General features: G+C 37.0%; 1 protein-coding gene across 2 annotated transcripts in view; it reads right to left on the minus strand.

The window, feature by feature from the left end:
* The window catches only part of PTH2R (parathyroid hormone 2 receptor), an 86033-nt gene that overhangs the window by 48633 nt on the left and 15856 nt on the right, over positions 1 to 21544 (minus strand). Inside the window, exons 2-4 of one of the 2 annotated variants that reach the window (XM_059168991.1) lie at positions 9569 to 9671; positions 2807 to 2917; positions 2572 to 2693 (exon numbers count right to left, since the gene is read on the minus strand). In XM_059168991.1, the coding sequence (XP_059024974.1) occupies positions 2572 to 2693; positions 2807 to 2917; positions 9569 to 9671 (336 nt within the window). Of the gene's footprint in view, positions 1 to 2571; positions 2694 to 2806; positions 2918 to 9568; positions 9672 to 21544 lie in introns of those variants that run through there. The other variant, XM_059168992.1, reaches the window with a different exon arrangement.

Consider the following 21544-nt stretch of genomic DNA (forward strand, 5'->3'; position numbering starts at 1 on the left):
TGCTTTGAAGTTATTTTAATACACATTGTTAAATTGTTTTCCAGAAGTTCATTTAACCTTTAAATGTGAGATGGATTATATGGTAATTTTTGCAGTAAGCTGTTGTTTTAAATATAATTCTCTAATGAATTTAATAAACCTAGGTCCTATCAGAAGAGTTCTTTCCCATCTTTTTACTAAAAGAAACTATCTCTTATAAAGAACTTATCCAACTCAACACCTATAGAACAAATAATCCAATCAAGAAATAGAAGACATGAATGGACATTTCTCCAAAGACCTCCAAATGGCCAAGAGACACATGAAAAGGTCCTCAGCATCACTTGACATCAGGGAAATACAAATCAAAAACACAATGAGATACCACACCAGTCAAAATGACTAAAATTAACAAGTCAGGAAATGACAGATGTTGACAAGGGTGTAGAAAAGTTAAGCCCTCCTACACTGTTGGTGGGAATGCAAGCTGGTGCAGCCATTCTGGAAAACAGTATGGAGGCTTCTCAAAAAGTTGAAAATAGAGCTAACCTATGACCTAGCAGTTGCACTACTAGGTATTTACCCAAAAGATACAAATGTAGTGATCTGAAGGGGCACATGTACCCTAGTGTTTATAGCAGCAACGTCTACAATAGCCAAACTATGGAAGAGCCCAGATGTCCACTGACAGATGAATGGATAAAGGAGAAGTGGTACACACACACATACACACACACACACACACACACATATACACACAGAGGAATATTACTCAGCCATCAAAAAGAATGAAACCTTGACATTTGCGGTGACATAGATGGTATTAGAAGGTATTATGCTAAGCAAAATAAGTCTGTCAGAGAAAGACAATTATATGATCCCACTGATTTGTGGAATTTAAGAAACAAGGCAGAGGATCATATAGGAAGAGAGGAAAAAATGAAACAAGATGAAACCAGAGAGGGAGACAAACCATAAGAGACTCTTAATCCTAGGAAACAAACTGAGGGTTGTTGGAGGGGTGAGGGGTGGGGGGATGGTATAACTGGTTGATGAACACTGGGAAGGGTGTGTGTTATAACGAGTGCTGTGTATTATATGACTGATGAATCACAGACCTGTAACTCCTCAAACAAACAATACACTCTAAGTTATTTTGAAAAATAATAAAATATGAAAGCTAATAAATAAGTAAATAAATAAATAAAAGTAAGCGCCTCATTTTGTCAAGCCAACAATAAGGAAATTATTTTAGGAAGAAGACAATAGATGTTTTAAAAATCTTAGTCATATTTCCCTCCAATAAAGATGTTTATTCTCAATGCACACCTTTTTGTTTTTTAATTTATTGTTCCTTCTATAAAACTCTCATTCCTGGGCACCTGAGTGGCTCAGTCACTAAAGCATCCTCCTTTGGCTCAGGTCATGATCCTGGAGTCCTGGGATTGAGGCCCACACTTGGGGTGGGGGGATTCCCTGCTCAGCAGAGAATCTGCTCCTCCTTCTGCCCCTCCCTCTGCTCCTGCTCTCTCTCTCTTTTTCAAATAAATAAATTTTAAAAATCTTTTTTTAAAAAAGGAAGTCCTGACTATTAGTGCAAAATCAAAGAAATCTTCAACTCACTGTTTCCCTTACTATTCTCCCTATTCCCAACCCCCAGCCAAAAAAAAAAAAAAAAATCAAGCATAAAGAAAAATGTCTAATGCTGGTACAGTTTATGTATGATAGACTGTTCTCAGGATCCCCATAAAAGCCATTTATACATCCATGAATCTTATTAACTCCTAACATCATATGCATATATCACCATGCATTTTACTCACAAGGTCTGAGTGATAGGAATTTAAGCATGACTTAAAGCAACACGTATCAGTTAAATTGACTATCTAGGGTTTCCAACGTTTTCATATGATTGTTACATTGCAAATAGCACTGATCAGGTATTTGGAGATCAGGATTCAGCTGTAGATCCTGTCATCAGTGAGCTGAGTCTCTCTAATACCTAATCTCTGGTTCTGAGTTTACTCATGTGTAAAATTAAGGTGTCACCTGGAAGACCTATGGGATGCCACTTGCTTCTCCTTAATTCTACAATCTAATCTTTCATATACTAATAATATCACCTACAGGCCAATCTTACAAAAGGACAAATACATCTTTAAAATACAAATCTTCTTCAGGAATACAGAGTGAAATGAGATGTAGCCATTCATAGGTAACAAAAAAGAAATCATAAATCATGTTGCTGACTACCTATTTTGATTTTGAAGTAAAATATAATGCAATATAGCATAATGTAATATAATGTAAATATAATGTACTATAACATAATACACACAAACACATATTTATAAGTATAGATGCATGTATCTTAGCCAGATAACTCTAACCTAAAGAAAATACCGGAATGTTTCAGGTCCTACACCATTCCTTAACCAGATAGCTAAAAAGATTCCAAACTTGCTTTTTATCTTTTAGAACATTTATGTTCTAGAATAAAGGGGTTTTTATATATAATAGTTGGCAATCAAGAAATGCATAAAAATATTCCATTTTCCCTGTGTGGTTCACAAATACAAAAATTATCATTACCTTTCCTATGCTGATATCTGGCTGCATAAAGCGAAGGCAGTCTGAATAATTAGCCCATGTTTTATTTAAACTGTACATAAAATCCCACGTTCCATTGGGGTTACAGTGTCTAAAAGCAACTCCTGTAAAGACATGAAGGAAAACATCGAGATTGCTCAATGCTCTTGGCTTTCACTAGGAAAAAAAAAAAAGTGTCTTTCTATTCCAAATTAATCATTTCAGAAAAATTCAATACCTTTATGATTGAAGTCATAAATATAAGGAGGGCATGGGACAGCCAGTATTTTCCCCACTGTTCCTCTGGGCCAGCAAATGAGTCCATCCCATTCTGGGAAACAATTTCCCTCTAATAAAAAAAATTAAAAAACAAATAAACAAAAATGCAATTTGAACCAGACAGTAAGTAAATTCAAAATACAAAATCTCAGGTCTCTACCTGCAGCAAAACATAAAACAAACTGGTAGTTATGGAAACTAGAATGGAGTAGATATAATGCAAATGTCCTAATCTCTCTCCACCTTGCCTCATTAAAGATCCATTAATAGAAACATTTGATTTGCAGAAATTAAAAATATTTTAGTGATTCCACTCTATGTGAATTATAGCAATTAATATATAAGAAACATTGGAATTCATTGTGAACAACCATAGTAAAATTCTATCACAGTTCTAGCTACATTTTTTACCCTAGATTTTTTAAAATTGCTATTAAAAAATATGATATGTGAAACAGATTGAGCTTCCCAGTAAGCTCCAAGATTTGAGTTTGCCTTTTTACCAATAATTCTTTTTTTTCTTTTCACCAGTTACTCTAGTAATTTGTTTGAGCCTAACTCTCATCTCAAACAAAATTCTCACAAGCTCTACTCTCCTTAAGAATCAAGTATAAAGATTTGGAGCGGGAGGTACTGAACGGACAAAATGCATCCAGAACCCAAGTAGTTCTCATAATCTCCATTGCCACATCCATGGTCAAAACTCATCATACCAATGATATTCACACAGAAAAATCTAGAATTTGGAAACTTCAACTTTGTCTCTTTTCAGTTCTATAACTGAACTGATATTATAATGTAACCATAACACAGAGAAACCAAACATTGTGAAGTTGAACCGGGATGAATAATATTTTGAGTTTTGCTTTCAACTACTTGAATCATTTTATAACTAGGTATTTGCATGAACATTCTGTTTTCTTTCATAGACATGAGAAAAATTTTTATTACAAAAATTTTTTCAGGGGAGCCTGTGTGGCTCAGTTGTTAAGCATCTGCCTTCAGCTCAGGTCTTGATCCCAGAGTCCTGGGATCGAGCCCTGCATTGGGCTCCCTGATTGGCAGGAAACCTGCTTCTCCCTCTCCCACTCCCCTTGCTTGTGGTTCCTGCTATCATGGTGTCTCTGTGTCAAAAATTATTTCATAAATAAAGCAATATAATCTGTACACACACACACACACACACACACGCATACCCCTCACCTAGAATTGACACTTGCTTATATTTTTATCATATTTATTTCAACTATTTTTGCTGTGGTATTTTAAAGTAAATTGCAGACAGCATAACAGATCACTCTTAAATATTTTGATACCTATCTCTCAACTTTAAGGGAATTTCAAAGTGGAAATTTCTTAAATTAGCTAATGAATTCAAAATGCTATTCTAGTTTTTTACACATAAATTGAAGAAATTTCTTTTTTTTTAATTTTATTTATTTATTTGACAGAGAGAGAGATCACAAGTAGGCAGAGAGGCAGGCAGAGAGAGAGAGAGAGGAGGAAGCAGGCTCCCTGCCTAGCAGAGAGCCCGATGTGGGACTTGATCCCAGAACCCTGAGATCATGACCTGAGCCAAAGGCAGCGGCTTAATCCACTGAGCCACCCAGGCGCCCAAAATGAGATTACTTTTAATGCGTGTTGTATCCATGTTTCTATTGCTACCATAACAAACTACCACAAATGTAATGGCTTCAAATAACCCAAACTTATTATCACACTATTTCTTTAATTCATAAGTCCAGTGAGTTCAGCTAGGACTGAGTTCCCCATTTCCTTGAAGGTGATCAACTTCTAGAAACCACTTATATTCTTTGGTTTATGACTCCTTTCCTCCATCTTCAAAGTCAGCGAGGCAAGCTGACACTTCTTATCATGTCTCTCTTCCACTCTCCTTTTCCCCTCCTGATTCATCCACCACGCACACCACATTGGACCCATCCAGATAATCCAGGATAATCTCCCCACTTTAAGGTCCATAACTATAATCTCAGCTGCAATGTCCTTGCACCATTTAACATAGCATATACACAGGCATAACACCAAGTATTGGGGTATGGACATCTTTGGGGACCCTTATTCTGCTACCATTATAGCTCCCTTATTTTTTAGTTACCAATTACACTACGGTAGCTGAGTAATTTTGTTCTAGCTGATGTTCATGATGTCGAGTTGTTTGTTCAGTTTTGAATAGTCATGCAAACCCTGATCTGTAAAGAAAAGAATTCAGCATAAACCTGAAATTAATTTCTTATTGTCCTCCATATCACATGGAAACATATAACCTGATTTGCTTTGGGGATTGCTGAAGCAATACGAAAAAGGAAACGCCTTCCCTTACCCACACTGTTCTTATAGAAGAGAGCATTTTCTTGGAAATAGCCTCACTTTGCCCACACAATAAAAGACTGTGCTTTACATATTAAAGCAACCCAGGAACCCATTATACTGGCTCTTGCTTCTGGTGCAGGGCTTCACCAGCTTCTTTCCGCCATTACCTGTGTTTTGTTTTTCTTTCTTGTTCAAACAGAGTGCAATGAATCAACCTCTTCCACCAACTTTACCCTAGACATTCTTCTGTATCTTGCTACCATTCCATATGGCTTCACAGACATTCACTTTGTCTTTAACAAGACATGCATCCTCAATGACCTGTACTGTCCAATCTTTTACCAGAGAGCTATTGTACAATCTACCAAAATTGGACCTGGACACACATTCTTGAGTTCCAAAAACTAGCTATCCCTCTAAAATGTATGCTGCAGGGGTGCCTGGCTGACTCAGTAAGTTGGCACCCAACTCTTGATCTTGGCCCAGGTCATGACCTCAGGGTTGTGAAATCAAGCCCAGCATAGGGCTCTGCACTGAGCACAGCGCCAGCCTGGGAATCTCTCTCTCCCTCTTCCTCCGTCCCTCCCCACTACTTGCATTCTCTCTCTCTCTCTCTCTAAAACAGATACATAGATAAATAAAATGTATACTGCAATATCCTGATACTTTCTGGCAAGAGTTAGTTAACATGATGGAATAAGGTCTTCGTACAAGTTTAAAACCCAATGACCATTTATTTTATAACTATGTAGTTTTAAACTACTATGGAGATAAATCTGCTGATATTTTCCTCATGCTCTAAAGGGGACAATTTTTCTAGTTCCCTACAAGATACCCCACACACATACACATACACTCCCCAAAATTCAGAAAACCAACATTCCTCAAAAATAATGTTTCTGTAGATTGTGTTCATCTCTCTGGTGGCTCTTTGACAAAAAGTATAATAAATATCCACAAACGGGGCGCCTGGGTGGCTCAGTGGGTTAAGCCTCTGCCTTTGGCTCAGGTCATGATCTCAGGGTCCTGGAATCGAGGCCCGCATCGGGCTCTCTGCTCAGCGGGGAGCCTGCTTTCTCCTCTATGCCTGCCTCTGCCTCTCTGCATACTTGTGATCTCTCTCTCTCTCTCTGTTTCAAATAAATAAAAATAAAATCTTAAAAAAAAAAATCCACAAACGTTGAAAGGATTGAGGAAGCCATGGCCTCACACAGCTAATACAGAGATCTTAATTAACATCTACTCTTTGATCATCATTTCACATCCTATGTGAGCAAATACTTTCACCAGTTACCCAGAAACTAATTAATTGCCTGGTGATTCACCAATCTCTCTTTATAAATTAACACCATTAATTATATTCCTTGTCATCTTTTGTGTATGCCAGAACAAATTACTTATTAGTGATGCTTGTCAAACCATGATCTTTACACAGAACAGTCTAAAATTTGGAAACTCCAACTTTGTCTCTTTTCCTTCTATTGTTACCCATACTACAGTGTAGCCATACATTTGTGAAGTCAAAGTAGGATCAACAATATTTTGGGTTTTGTTTTTAACTACTTGAATCATTTGATAGCTAGGTATTTGCATTTATACTTCCTCCACTTCCACAGACATGATGAAAAATGGTATTTTCTTTTTACTACAATTTTTTTCATAAATAAAAGAATATTTTATATATACAGCACCTGGAATTGACACTTGATAATATTTTGCCATATTTATTTCATCTAATTTATTTTATGAAGACACAAAGGGTCAGTGTTCCAGATGGAAAGACTAGGAAAATGGGAGAGAACAAAGTTTCAGAGACAAAATAGCAAACCATTCCCATGAATGACTGAAAGACATAGATCCTCAGACCTCAGAAATTAAATGAATCCATACCTAGATACAGAATAAAACTGCAGAACATCAAATACAAAGAAAAGCTCTTAAAAGGAGCCAGAGAAAAAAAACTAATCATCAACAAAGACTGAAAACTGATTTGTCACCAATAACAACAGAAGCTAGAGTAAAAATGAAATAATATTCAGGTGCTAAAAATAAATAATTCTCAACCAGGAATCACACATCCAGAAAAAGTATCTTTGACAATTGAGACTGAAATAAACATTTTTTCTGACAAACACTGAGAGCATTCACTGCAAGCAAGTTCACAAAAAGACATATTTCATCTTGAAGAAAAATTGTAATATATAATTAAGATAAAACTATATGACTTTATTAATATAAAATTATATGACAATAGCATATAATTTGGAAGTAATTAAAGTATTTCAAATTGCTTATATTATTTAAGAGGAAGAAGTTATAAATTTTAAATGTTCTTAAATTAAGTATTTGGAAATTAGAATGAAAGATCAAACCAGATATTTCACTATAGGGCATAGCTTTTTTTTTCCTTTTTAAGAGAGGGAGAGGTGGGGGGAGGGGCAGAGGGTAAAGAAGAGAGAGAATTTTAAGCAGGCTCCACATTCAGTGCAGAGCTCAATCTCACAACCCTGAGTTTAACTAACGGAGCTACCCAAACATCCCCAGGGCATAGCTTTTATTTATTTATTTATTTTATTTAAACTCGATTTAGCTAACATATACTGTATTATTAGTTTCAGGGGTAGAATTTAGTGATTCATCAGTTGCATATAACACTCAGTGCTTATTACATCAAGTACCCTCTCTAATGTCCAGCATCCAATTACCTCATCCCCACAATGACCTCCCCTCGAGCAACCCTCAGTTTATTGCCTAGAGTTAAGAGTCCCTTATGGTTTGCCTCTCCCACAGATTTCATCTTATTTTATTTTTCCTTCCCTTCCCCTATGTTCATCTGTTTCATTTCTTAAATTCCACATATAAGCAAAATCATATGGTATCTGTCTTTCTCTGACTTATTTCTTTTAGTACAACACTTTCTTGTTCCATCCATGTCACTGCAAACAGCAAGATTTCATTCTTTTTGATGGCTGCATAATATTTCATTATAGAAATATATACACACATCTTCTTTATCTGTTCATCTGTCCATGAAAATTTGGGCTCTTCCCACAGTTTGACCATTGTGGACACTGTTGCCAGAAACACTGGGCTGCAGGTGCCCCTTCGGATCACTATGTTTGTATCCTTTGGATAAATACTTAGTAGCCCAATTGGTGGGCTGTAGGGTATCTCTATTTTTAACATCTATTTTTAACACCTCCATACTGTTTTCCAGAGTGGTTGTATCAGATTGCGTTCCCACCAACAGTGAAGGGGGTTCCCCTTTCTCCACATTCTCACCAACATCTGTTGTTTTCCGACTTGTGAATTTTAGTACAGCATAGCTTTAGAGACATCTGCTGCATTCAGATTGTTGAGAATTTAGGGAAGCTCAGTAAATAGCACCTCCCTTTAAAAAAAAATTCCTAAATTATACTCAACTATCAAGGCAAGGCATTTTCCCATATAAAACATTATAATTTACCTAATACTCCAAAGATTCCAATAAATAGTTTTTCTCAATGGTCCCAATAAGAACTATGAGTCATCACCAGGCCCTAAGGAGAACAAGCCACAGGTTCCTGTGCAGTTATAACAGCAGAGTAACCCCAAGAGCACCAAAGCCACCACAAGCTCACCTGTAGTATTGTTTTGCTTTTCTAGTTCCCCACTTGAAGGTGGAACTAGTTGAGAAATTACACAGAGAGTCAGGCATATGGAAATTAAATAACCATTTTACTAAAAAGAAAAAATATTTTGAGAACAGGGCCTAGGTACATATAAAGGGGTCGCTTATTTGTTCTTCTAATATTTATATATACTACCAAACTGCAAGCAAGACACACAAGAACAGAGTCTGTCTCTCCAAGCTTACTACCTGGTTGAGGGCAAACCAGGATGCATGCTGTCTGCAAGCAAAGAGATCCCAAAAAGAGGCCTGAGAAACAGACTGTTGTGCATGTGCCCAGCTGCTATTCTGAAACTCTAAAGTCAGGCAAGTCATTCTGTCCATAGGGAAGGAAGAGCTTGTGGTTAAAGAAAGGAAAAGAGGACACCTGGGTGGCTCAGTGGGTTAAAGCCTCTGCCTTCAGCTCAGGTCATGATCCCAGAGTTCTGGGATCAAGCCCCTGCTCAGCGTGGAGCCTGCTTCCTCCTCTCTATCTGCCTGCCTCTCTGCCTACTTGTGAACTCTATCAAATAAATAAATAAAATATTTTTAAAAATTTAAAAATAAAATAATTTTTTATAAAAGAAATGAAAAGAGCATGGTTCTGCTACATGATCCTTCACATGGAAACATGGAATGAGTGATGATGAGGAATACCCAACTACTACTTAAAAGGGGAATTTGGGTCTTTTTGAGGACTGGGGCCAGGACACAAGAAGACATGATTTTTAGCACCTTTACCTCCTTCCTGAAGCTGAGCTGTGATGTTGAGCTCACACTGTACTTTAGCTTTCAGCACAAGGACAATCTGCTCCTCTATCGTAATAGTGCCATCAGAATCCAGCTGTGGAAATGAAAAAAATACAAACAAAAACATTCCCATTACCTCTTTTTTAAACTATGATATAATATTTCATTGTCTACCTTCTAATACTGTTGAAAATTAAAGTTTTGATATCCTCCTATCTGGAATAGTCTTTTATCTGAGTCAAACTTTCTACGAGGTATCTTTCATTACCACCCTGGAACATGCACCTAACATACAAGTGAATAATGAATTCTAATTGAATGGGTTCACCTATTTTTGGCTTGTGTTAACACCACCAGCAATGGACAGGAAATTCTACTTTGGAAAAACTTTCATTTCAATGAAATATATTTTATCTTAAATATGACAAAACATTCATAAGTGTTTGTTCAAAGTATGGTGCTTGGACAGCCTGAATCTGATTCACATACAACGTGTAGATCCTTAAGCTAGCATCAGATTCAGTGAATCCGAATTTATTTCTGGAGACAGCAACTGGTAATCCCCATGTTTCACAGGAACCCTTTATGGTTCTGGCACTAACTTTAATGAGTTTAAAAACCAGCATATGTGAAGGTACAAGATAATGGTAAATATCATTATATTAGTCAAGCTTCAATCAGAGAAGCAGAACTATTAAGAGATTAAGATAAATTACAAAGAAATACAGGTACAGATAGAGATAGAAAAAGTACTTGTTACAGGGATTTGACAATTTGACTGAAGTATTGTGGAAGTTAGTTAAACATCTCCAGAGGCTTTTTTTTTTTTTTTTTTTTTTTTTTTTTTTTAAGTCTGACGCAGGAGCTAGAAATCTGCAGGTCAGGAAATCAAAAAGAGAAGATAAATGTAAAGGGAGGGAGAATAAGAACAAACTGGAACCATGAGCATGAGCTAGAAACCATAAGGACACACTAAAATACATGTGAATTCTTAGTGCCTCCAACCTTCATGTTGCTGGTGTCCTGAAAAACCTGGCATTTTTTATCATGGACCTAAACACACACTTAGCCCAAGAATCAGAGAGTTAAAGGAGGACCCAGGAAAAGATGAAACAGCTGCAAGCCTGGCTACTGTCCCTCCCCAGTGAGATGAGCCCAAATATAAGCAACAATGTGTGTGAGATATGAAAGTACCTGCCTTGACCATCTGAGTGTAAAAAGACAAAATGGCTGCTGCTTCACTTCTGTCCACCAGTGCTCATGAAAAAATGTCTTGTGTGTCACCCTAACCAGAAACATAAAGGGAATGGGAATTCTGGGGTATACATTTTAACATAACCAAACTGACATATTACAAAGTCATCAAAATCCACCTCTGCTGACTTGGTACCCACACACATCTCTTCAAACCACAACGAACTTCCAGAAAACTCAATAACAAAGTCATGCTTCATCTATCACGGTACAATCTACTTGGTACAAAGCGTGATTCCAAAAGAACAGAATTTTAAGGAGACAATGTCTGTATTCATCATCTCTATCTATGTAACAAATTAACCCAAAGCACTTTGGCTTAAAACAACAAACATTAATTATCTCATAATTGAGAGAAGCTTAGCTGGGTGGTTCTGGGCTCAGTCTCTTAAGAGATTTCAGTTAAGACTTCAACTATAGATGTTGTCACTATAGATGTTGACTGGGACTAGAGAATCCACTTCCAAGATGGTGCCCTCACACAGCTATTGGCAGAGGACTTCAGTTTCTCAGTGGCTGATTAGAAGAAATGTTAGTTCCTCACCATACAGTTCTATTCATATGGGTGCCTGAGTGTCTTTACAACATGACAACTGGCTTCCCACAGATGAGTGATTCTAGAAAGAAAGCAAGGGAAACCCACTATGTCTTTTATGATCTAATCTCAGATGTCACTCATGGTCATTCCCATCATATTCCATTAGCTAAAAGCAAGCCACCAAGTCTCACTTAAGAGGAAAGGAATTAATCTCTATCTTTTAAAGAAAGATATCAAAAAATTTATAAATACATCTTTAAACAACCACAAATTTCTATAAGTGGTCCATAGAAAGAGAATACTGAGTATTATGGGTTTTGTAGATTTATTAATAATCATAGGGTCCAGGGGAACATGGGGGGCTCAGTTGGTTAAATGTCTGCCTTTAGCCCAGGTCATGATCCCAGGGTCCTGAGATCCAGCCCCATGTTAGGCTCCCTGTTCAGCAGGGAGTCTGCTTCTCCTTCTCCCTCTTCCTCTGCCCCTCCCCTGCTCATGCTCACTGTCTCTCTCTCTCAAATAAATAAATAAAATATTTAAAATAATAATTATTAATAATGATGATAATGATAGAGTCTAAAGCTTTGCATTTCTGCCTTTCTGTAGGTGACTTAGAAATTCTTAAATCAAATGAGAAGATAAAATTCATCAATTTACCTCAGTAACCAAGTCCCAATAATACAACACTTTGCAAACCCTAAATCTTTAATTTCAAACTGCAAATACTTATTCTCTAGAACCATTCATTAAGGAACATGGGAAAACAACCCTTTTAATGTTTTGCAGTAAGACATTATGGATTAAAAAATAGAAATAGAAAGATGTTTATATTATTAGCCATAAAAACCCAGAGATTATGACAATTATGATTTTAAATAACATAAAATGACAACCTCGCAGGTTAACTTCAAATGGAGAATATGGAAAAAATACCTATCATAAGAACTAGTTTCAGAATAAAAAAAGTCCTATTCCTGAAAATTATAAGTTTATTTCCCAATATATTTATAATATAAAGAACAGTTCAGTGAATAGTCTGGTATATAGTTTTAGAGACTTCTGAATAATATTCATAGTTCAATGTTCACATTTAATGATATTTATGGAAGGAGACAATAAACAAAAACTAATTTTTTGGATTGGAATACACACTGTAATTTAGTCATCAGGAAAACACAATGCAGATCCTGACTTAAAAGTAACTACACTAAAAATGAGCTAGAAAAAGCTCACTTACCCAGAAAGGAGAATGAAATGTGGGCCTAATGAACCATCTGGGTGAGCATGGTAGTGAAACTGACTTCTTCTCATTCATTATCCAGAAACAGCCAAGCACCATTCATTTTTTGTTTTGCTCTGTTTTCTGGCTGGTTTTTTCTTTGTTTGTTTTTTTCAGTTCAATAGCTATTTTATTTTACTTCAATCCTAGAAAAACGCTGGGTAAGCTGTGACCAAGTTTCAGAACTCTAAATTTGATTCAGAGAACTGTGACTTCAGTTATCAAACATGAACACTGCAAATCATCCCTTGCTCATTTTTACTTGAATTAATACATTTTTTGTTTTCTTTTGTGCAGATTTAGCCTTTCTATCAGGATAACATTTTCAGGAACATAAGCATCATATATACTATAGCTTCTACAGATATTTTGCTCTATACAATGTGGCCAGTTTAACTAGGAGCAAATTTGATTAGAATGTGCTAATCCATGATTTTTAGATTGCTCTTCAGTCATCAAGTGAGAATATGGAAAATGTTTAACATCTTTTATATTGCTTTCTCTTCCTCCTCAGTTACAAGTGTTCTTCACCATAGAGGGGCAGTAAAATCATAGTGTACTTAAAACAGAAGAGGAGTTTTCATGGTCAATGGCTGTTACTCCAAAGGCAACAACTGCATCCAAAATAAAATGGCACATTTAGTTAAAAAAACAAACAAAACATTTTTTTCTGGGTAAGTGATCATTTACAATACAATTTGAAATAAAAATATTGTATTTTACTGAAAGTACTTAAAGTTGTTGTTATAGGTACTGATTAATTAAAGTCAGAACATGCAAATTCTTATAATTTCAATATTCACATTTATTCCATTTTTAAGTTAACTTGAACCCATAAATTAGATGTTCTTAAAAAGAAGCATTCTGGAACTTCCACTTCTGCACAATGGAGTAAGTGTATTTTTTGCTACTTCTCCCAGTGAGTACAACTAAAAACTCTGGATATTATATATAAAATGAATATGAGATGATTCTGAAAGGCAAAAAGCAGAAAGCAGACCAGCTAGGGACCTCAGATCCCAAAGAACAACACAGTGGTAAATTCTCTCAGTTTTCTTTTTGCTTTATGTATTTGGGACTTGGAGTTGAGAAGCTGGCAACAACAGATACTGACTCAAAAAAAAAAAAAAAAAAAAGCCTCAAGAAAACCACATCTCCGCAGCAAGGAAGGAGAGGAACCACCTGACTAGACAGAAAACTTTTACATAATAACAGCTCAACCTAAAAATTGGGCAGAAGATATGAACAGACACTTCTCCAATGAAGACATACACATGGCTATCAGATACATGAAAAAATGTTCATCATCACTAGCCATCAGGGAGATTCAAATTAAAACCACATTGAGATATCACCTTACACCAGTTAGAATGGCCAAAATTAACAAGACAGGAAACAACATGTGTTGGAAGGGCTCCCCTTTCTCCAGAGAAAGGGGAACCCTCTTACACTGTTGGTGGGAATGCAAGTTGGTGCAGCCACTTTGGAGAACAGTGTGGAGATTCCTCAAGAAAATAAAAATAGAGCTTCCCTATAGCCCTGCAATTGTACTACTGGGCATTTACTCCAAAGACACAGATGTAGTGAAAAGAAGGGCCATCTGTACCCCAATGTTTATAGCAGCAATGGCCACGGTTGCCAAACTGTGGAAAGAGCCAAGATGCCCTTCAGCGGACGAATGGATGAGGAAGATGTGGTCCAAATACACTATGGAGTATTATGCCTCCATCAGAAAGGATGAATACCCCACTTTACAAAAGTTGCTACAAGCAGCATGAACAGGACTGAACTGGATGCCCTTTGGCGGACGAATGAATGAGGAAGATGTGGTCCAAATACACTATGGAGTATTGTGGTCCAAATACACTATGGAGTATTATGCCTCCATCAGAAAGGACGAATACCCAACTTTACAAAAGTTGCTACAAGCAACACGGACAGGACTGGAAGAGATTATGCTGAGTGAAATAAGTCAAGCAGAGAGAGTCAATTATCATATGGTTTCACTTATTTGAGGAGCATAACAAATAGCATGGAGGACAAGGGGAGATGGAGAGGAGAAGGGAGTTGAGGGAAACTGGAAGGGGAGGTGAACCATGAGAGACTATGGACTCTGAAAAACAATCTGAGGGGTTTGAAGGGGCGGGGGTGGGAGGTTGGGGGAACCAGGTGGTGGGTATTAGAGAGGGCATGGACTGCATGCAGCACTGGGTGTGGTGCAAAAACAATGAATACTGTCATGTTGAAAATTAAATAAATAAATAAATAAATAAATAAATAAATAAAATTTTAAAATAAAATAACAGCTCGACCTAAGCCAAACATCACACAAAAACACTGCAGTTCTAACCCAATTGACACCAGCAAAGGACAAGTGGAGATCCACCCTTAGTAGGTTGAAAGGAGGTAACACTACAGTCTCTGCAGAGCAGTTTCAGAATGAAGTAGAGAGCCAGGATGTCCACCACGCTGGTCTGTAACATGCCCCTTCACACCTCAGGTATCAGTAAAGACCACGTGGAGAGCCTGGACTTCCCTCTCCTGCTGGCAGTTAAAGGGTAGCCCTCCTTGGGGTGTTGTCAGAAAAGACCAAGTAGGGAGTCAGCCTAGCAATGAGGCCAACCCTCTGTGGTGTCAGTGGAGACCACGTGGCAGGGGGGGTTGAACTCATATCCCCACCCATCAGCAACAAAGAGCTCTCCACTTTGGATGTCAACAGCAGCTGCTTGGGAACCTAAACTTCTACTGACACCCTTACTTCCCCAATTATGTTAATATCAGATAAAGTAGACTTCAGAGCAAACAAAACTACCAGAGACCAAGAGGGACATTACCTAAGATAAAAGACATAGCTATCTTAAAAGTATATGGGCACCTGGGTGGCTCAGTGGGTTAAGCCTCTGCCTTCCGCTCAGGTCATGATCTCAGGGTCCTGGGATCAAGCCCTGCATCAGGCTCTCTGCTCGGCAGGGAACCTGCTTCTCCCTCTCTCTCTCTGCCTGCCTCTCTGCCTACTTGTGATCTCTGTCTGTCAAATAAATAAATAAAATCTTTTAATAAAGAAAGAAAGAAAGAAAGAAAGAAAAAAAGTATATGCAACAAAAAGTAATAGGGGTGCCCGCACCTTGGTGGCTCAGTCAGTGAAGCAACTGACTCTTGGTATTGGCTCAGGTCAGATCTCAGGGTCATGAGATGGAAGCCCTCTACACTCAGTGGGGAGTCTGCCTGAGATTCTCTCTCTTCTCCCTCTGGCCCCACACTCTCACTCTCTCTCTAAAATAAATAAATAAATATTTAAAAAAAAAAACAGAAAAATATGTGAAGCAAACATTGATAGAATTTAAAGAGGAAATAGGCTAGTCCACAATTAAAGCTGGAAACTTCAGTACTCCTTGCTCAACTGATAAAACAAAGAGACAGAAAAGCAACAAAGATATAGAAGAACTCAACAATGCCATCAACCAAGAGGACCTAATGGGCATTTAGGCATTTCACTCAACAAGGCAAAGTACAAATTCTTTCCAAATGCCTACAGAATATATATCAAGGCAGACCATGTCCTGGGCCATAAAACAGATCTCAACAAGTTTAGAACTGAAATCATACAGACTAGGTTCTCAGATACAATGGGCTCAAACTAGAAATCAAAAACAGAAAAACAGGAAAGTCTTCACACACTTGGAAACTAAACAACATACTTCTAAATAACCCATGCAGCAAAAAGAAAGTCTCAGGGGAAATCAAAACAATACACTGAACTGAATGAAAATGAAGATACAAAATATCAAAATGTGTAAGGTACAACTAAAGCGATGCCAAGAGAAATTTATAGCACTAAAACCTACATTGGAAAAGAAGAAGAGTCTCATGTCAATAACATAATGTCTTACCTCAAAAACCTAGAAAAAGAAGAGAAAACTAAATCCAAAGCAAATAGAAAGAAGGACATAATAAAGATAAAAAAGGAAATCCATAATATTTTTTTAAAAATAGAGAATATCAATGAAACAAAGAGTTAGGTCTCTGAAAAGACAATAAAATTGAAAAATTTCTAGCAAGTGAACAAAGGGGGAAAAAAAAGAGTGAAAACACACAGTAAATTATAGAAATAGAGAACAGATTAATCGTTGCCCTGGGGTTGAGGTGGAGGAGATGTGAGTGCATCCATAGAATGGCAACAGAAGGGGAATATTTTGGAAATAGTAAAGTTCTGTATCTTGACTACATCAATGTCAATAAACTGGTCATGATATTGTACTATACTTTTTGTAAAATATTACCACTGGGAGAAGCTGGGTAGAGGATACGGGGCTCTCTCTGTATTATTTCTTACAATTACATATGAATCTACAATTTTTTAAGTTTTTTCAAAAGAATCAATCTGTCCTAACTTGAAAAAACACAATATATATAAAAATATTACCTCATTTTAGTATATGATGATTTGCCACAAGATGCTTGTAAAAAAACAAATGTTTTGTGATAATTTGCCACAAGGTGGTTGTAAAAACCAAATGTTTTAAATAAGAAATGTCAGGGCACCTGGGTGGCTCAATGGGTTAAAGCCTATGCCTTCGGCTCAGGTCATGATCCCAGGGTCCTGGGATCGAGCCCCGCATTAGGCTCTCTGCTCAGTGGGGAGCCTGTTTCCCCCTCTCTCTGTCTCTGCCTGCCTCTCAGCCCACTTGTGATCTCTGTCTACCAAATAAATAAATAAAATCTTAAAAAAATTTTTTTTTAATAAGAAATGTTAAAATATGACTATTTTGTAATTTTGCAAAAATGTCTCCTTTATAAAGCGAAATTTCTTTAATGCATATAATGCTTTCTTAGGAAGTTATTGTAATATTCATATACCAAATTTGACTCTAATTTGGAAAGGATTGAAAGACTATGTTTAAAGAGAATGAATTTCTTTGGACATTCTACTTTCCACAGTCCAAGAGAAAGGTGAGCTGGTCTATAATAAGGTATTTTGTTTGGAATTCAGGATTGGTCATGCAGTCTAGTATTAATGAGCTAACCAGTCTTATTAACTTTTTACTTCATGTTTTCACACAGGCCTCAAAAGAGTTCATACAAACATATTAATATTTTTTTGTTTAAATACTAATTTCATTCCCAAGAATATGATTTCATTGAGAGTAGCCAAAGATTTTATATTGTGGAGAAGGAAACATGTTTCTGTTTTTTTGGTTTTTTTAAAAATAATCTTTCAGAAAGCCCTTCCCTTTTTTTAAAAAGATTTTATTTATTTATTTGACAGACAGAGATCACAAGTAGGCAGAGAGGCAGGCAGAGAGAGAGAGGGGGAAGCAGGCTCCCTGCTGAGCAGAGAACCCAATGCGGGGCTCGATCCCAGAACCCCAGGATCATGACCCAAGCCGAAGGCAGAGGCTTTAACCCCCTGAGCCACACAGGCGCCCTGAAACATGTTTTTAATCATTCAGAATTTATTTTCTATACTACTGGGTTCGAATAGAGAAAAGGATTCTGTTATAATAAACTGATAGCTTTGGGGAAAATATTGAACCATCCACTTTTAATTAAAACTGCAACTATAAAAGTGTTTCCCCATTTGTCCTTTTTTAATTCAAAGTAAAACAAGTTATATGGATAAAACACACAGCAAAAATGCACGCGCGCGCACACACACACACACACACAACCCAAATAAGTAAACGCTGTTGGAAAATGGTGGGAAAATGGTGGGAAAATGGTGGAAACGCTGTTGGAAAACTTCTCAAGTTTTTTAATCCTTTCACAAATTGACCTCTAAGTCAAAACTAAATCTAAAGACCAGTCCATTTTGCACATTAGGCAATAAACCATGAAACTACCATGACCCTGTTCATGCAGAAAGCAAATGGAATTTAAGAATACAATGGACCTATCCGTGGCCTCATTCAAAATCAGTTAGGATTTCAGCATTAGGAGAGTGATCACAAAGAATCGTCACCATTCACACCTATCATCCACACTTTCTCTTTCATCTTAACCACACGAATTTATTAATATTTGTAGAACTCCAATTACTATTTAGAAACCAAGCATAGTTAATTATTCAAGTCGTCTAATGATTATAGAGATGGAGAACAGATGAGTGGTTTGGCAGGTACTAGAGAGAGCAAGGGACAAGGTAGAAGGAAGAGGCTGCGGCTATGTAAAGGTAGCAGGAGGGATTCCTGTGTAGAAACTGTTCTGCATTTTGACTGTGGTGGTGGTCAAGGGCATTTATGCATGTAATAAAACTGCATAAAACTGAATGCACACACATATCAACGAATGCATATAAGACCAGTGAGAGCTGAATTAAGTAGGTGGATTATATCAAAATGAATTTCCTGCTTGGGCTATTGTTTTATAGTTATGAAAGATGACACCAAGGGAGCACTAGGGTAAAAGGTACACAGAATTCCTGTATTATTTCTTATAGTACATGTGAACCTACAATTTTCTCAAAGTACTTTCTTTATTCATTTATTCATTATTATTTCTTTATTCATTTATTCATTCTTTATTCATTTATTTTAGTGAATTGTATTTCTTTTAATGATGATAACCATGACAGAGAAAGACCAACTAAACTTTAAATTAAATACAATATAATCTATTAATTTGAGCTAAATTAAGTGCAAATATATTAAGACTATTTGGCAAAGAATTTTAGTGCAAAAGAAATCATGCAATAGTTAGCCCCACATAATTTATAGGCTTCTATAAATATGAAAATTCTCTATCTTCTCAAACAAAACCAATTAGAACTGACAATTTTAAATTCCTACCTATTACCAAATCTCCCAAGCAAGAGTTAAGTGTCAACAATTAATCACCAACTAATTTAAAATAACCCCTTAGAAATTCAGTGAAGTAATTATATCTTCCTCAAAAGTAATTTACTTATTTTATGGAAGTTGCCATCAAAACACAAATTCTGAATTAGCCAAGTTAAGAACTAGGCCCATAGGATCAAGCAGGTGTGTGCAACATTCAATCCTCAAGTCAAAAGCTCCATTTCCAAATCTCAGCAAAACTGACCCAAGAACTTTAGTTACTTAAAAACCTAACTAGCTAGTACATCTAAAAAAATGACTTTTTAAGTCATTCCACACTAAGAATTTGGGAATTTTCTATGAACATAGAAAAGCTGAAAATTTGCTTTGAGTGGGGTCCCTGTAATTATGGGGAAATACAGGACTTCAAAAAACCAGCATACCTCATTTAATTGCACTTTGGCTTTATTGCCCTTCACTGATGCTGTTTTATGTTTTGTCTTTTTTTTTTATTCAAATTGAAAAGTTATGGCAACCCTGCATGGAATGAGGCAATCCACACCATTTTCCAACAGCATTTACTTATTTCATGTCTCTGTGTCACATTTTGGTAATTCCTGCAATATTTCAAACTCTTTCATGTTTCACCATATTTCTTATGGTGATCTGTAATCAGTGATCATGATATATTGAAATCTTGAGTGAACGTTAGCATCTGTTCAGCAACAAAGTATTTTTAATTAAGATACGTACATTTTTTCAGACATAATGTTATGATACACTTAACAGAATACAATATAGTATAAATAAAATTTTTATGTTCACTGGGAAACCCAGTAATTTATTTGACTCATTTTCTTGAAATATTAATTTATTATTAAACCAAACCTGTAGTATCTCCATGGTAAGCCCGTGGATCATAAGTGTTCTCACCATACACACACACACACACACACACACACACACACACACACACACAGTGAGGTGATGGATGTGTTGATTAACTTGATAATGATAACCATTTCACAGCATGTATATATATGTGCTAAATTATTGCGTTGTACACCTTTAAAAGAATCACATTACACAACCAAAAAAAAGAAAGAAAGAAAGAAAGAAATGCAATACAAAATAAAAAATCTACCTCCACCATAACAAACAGTGTTGGCCTGTTTGGGGATACGAAAAATCATCAAGAAGATGATTATTTCCTTCAGGCAATTGGCAACCAGAATTTGAAATACAGAAAATCAGGCTGCTGACCAAATTGCAGTGAAAACATTTCATCCATTTGTATCCATACTATCACCACCCCAGGCAACACATCTGTCACACAGCATTGCTGTGGGATCCTGAGAAAGAGTTGTGGCAGGGAAAAATAACATGGTTGATATACAATGAGAATGAGAAGGCTAATTTTGAGCAAAAGCAATGAGGTAAAATTACTATTAATAATAAGGTCTAGAGGTCCAGAGAGGAGGACTAGCAGACTGATAGGACATTAGGTCCCAGGAGTTCAGCTGGGTAGTTATCAAACCACTCTGAACACCTACAAACTCAACAGGAGATAGAAGAGAAGAACAGCAGCAATTCTAGGAACAGAAAATCAACCAGTTTCTGAAAGGTAGGACATGCAGAGAAGTGAATCCCAAGTGACAGGAAGATAAACCACGGGGGGAGGTGCCTGCTCCCAGCAAGCAATGGAGCAGCAGAGCGCAAAATCATAACTTTTAGAAGTCTGCTTCATTGACGGACATCACTCCAGAGGCTAAGCAAAGGTAGAACCCTTGTGTGGACAGTGTGGTCTCAGGTCCCACAGGGTCACAGAAAGATCGGGGGTGTCTGAGTGTGGCAAAACTCCCAGGTATCAGAGCGGGAAAGCCAACTACATAGTCAGAGCCAAGGAGTGAGCTCTCACTCCTTGTTGAAGTAACAAGGTTGCCTTCAACTGTGATCCAACACACAGTCAGACCACTGCTCTTCAAGAAGGGACCCCTCAAGTGGCAGATCTGGAGAGACTCACCTTCCTCCTCCAGGAGTAGCAGCGCACCAGGAATCAGCTGGGTTTGGAGACTCCAAATACGGCTGTGCACCAGAGACAGAAATGCTTGGTCACAGGCAGC

This window comes from Mustela lutreola, chromosome 3, assembly GCF_030435805.1.
Source record: "Mustela lutreola isolate mMusLut2 chromosome 3, mMusLut2.pri, whole genome shotgun sequence".
In the NCBI taxonomy this organism is placed as follows: domain Eukaryota; kingdom Metazoa; phylum Chordata; class Mammalia; order Carnivora; family Mustelidae; genus Mustela; species Mustela lutreola.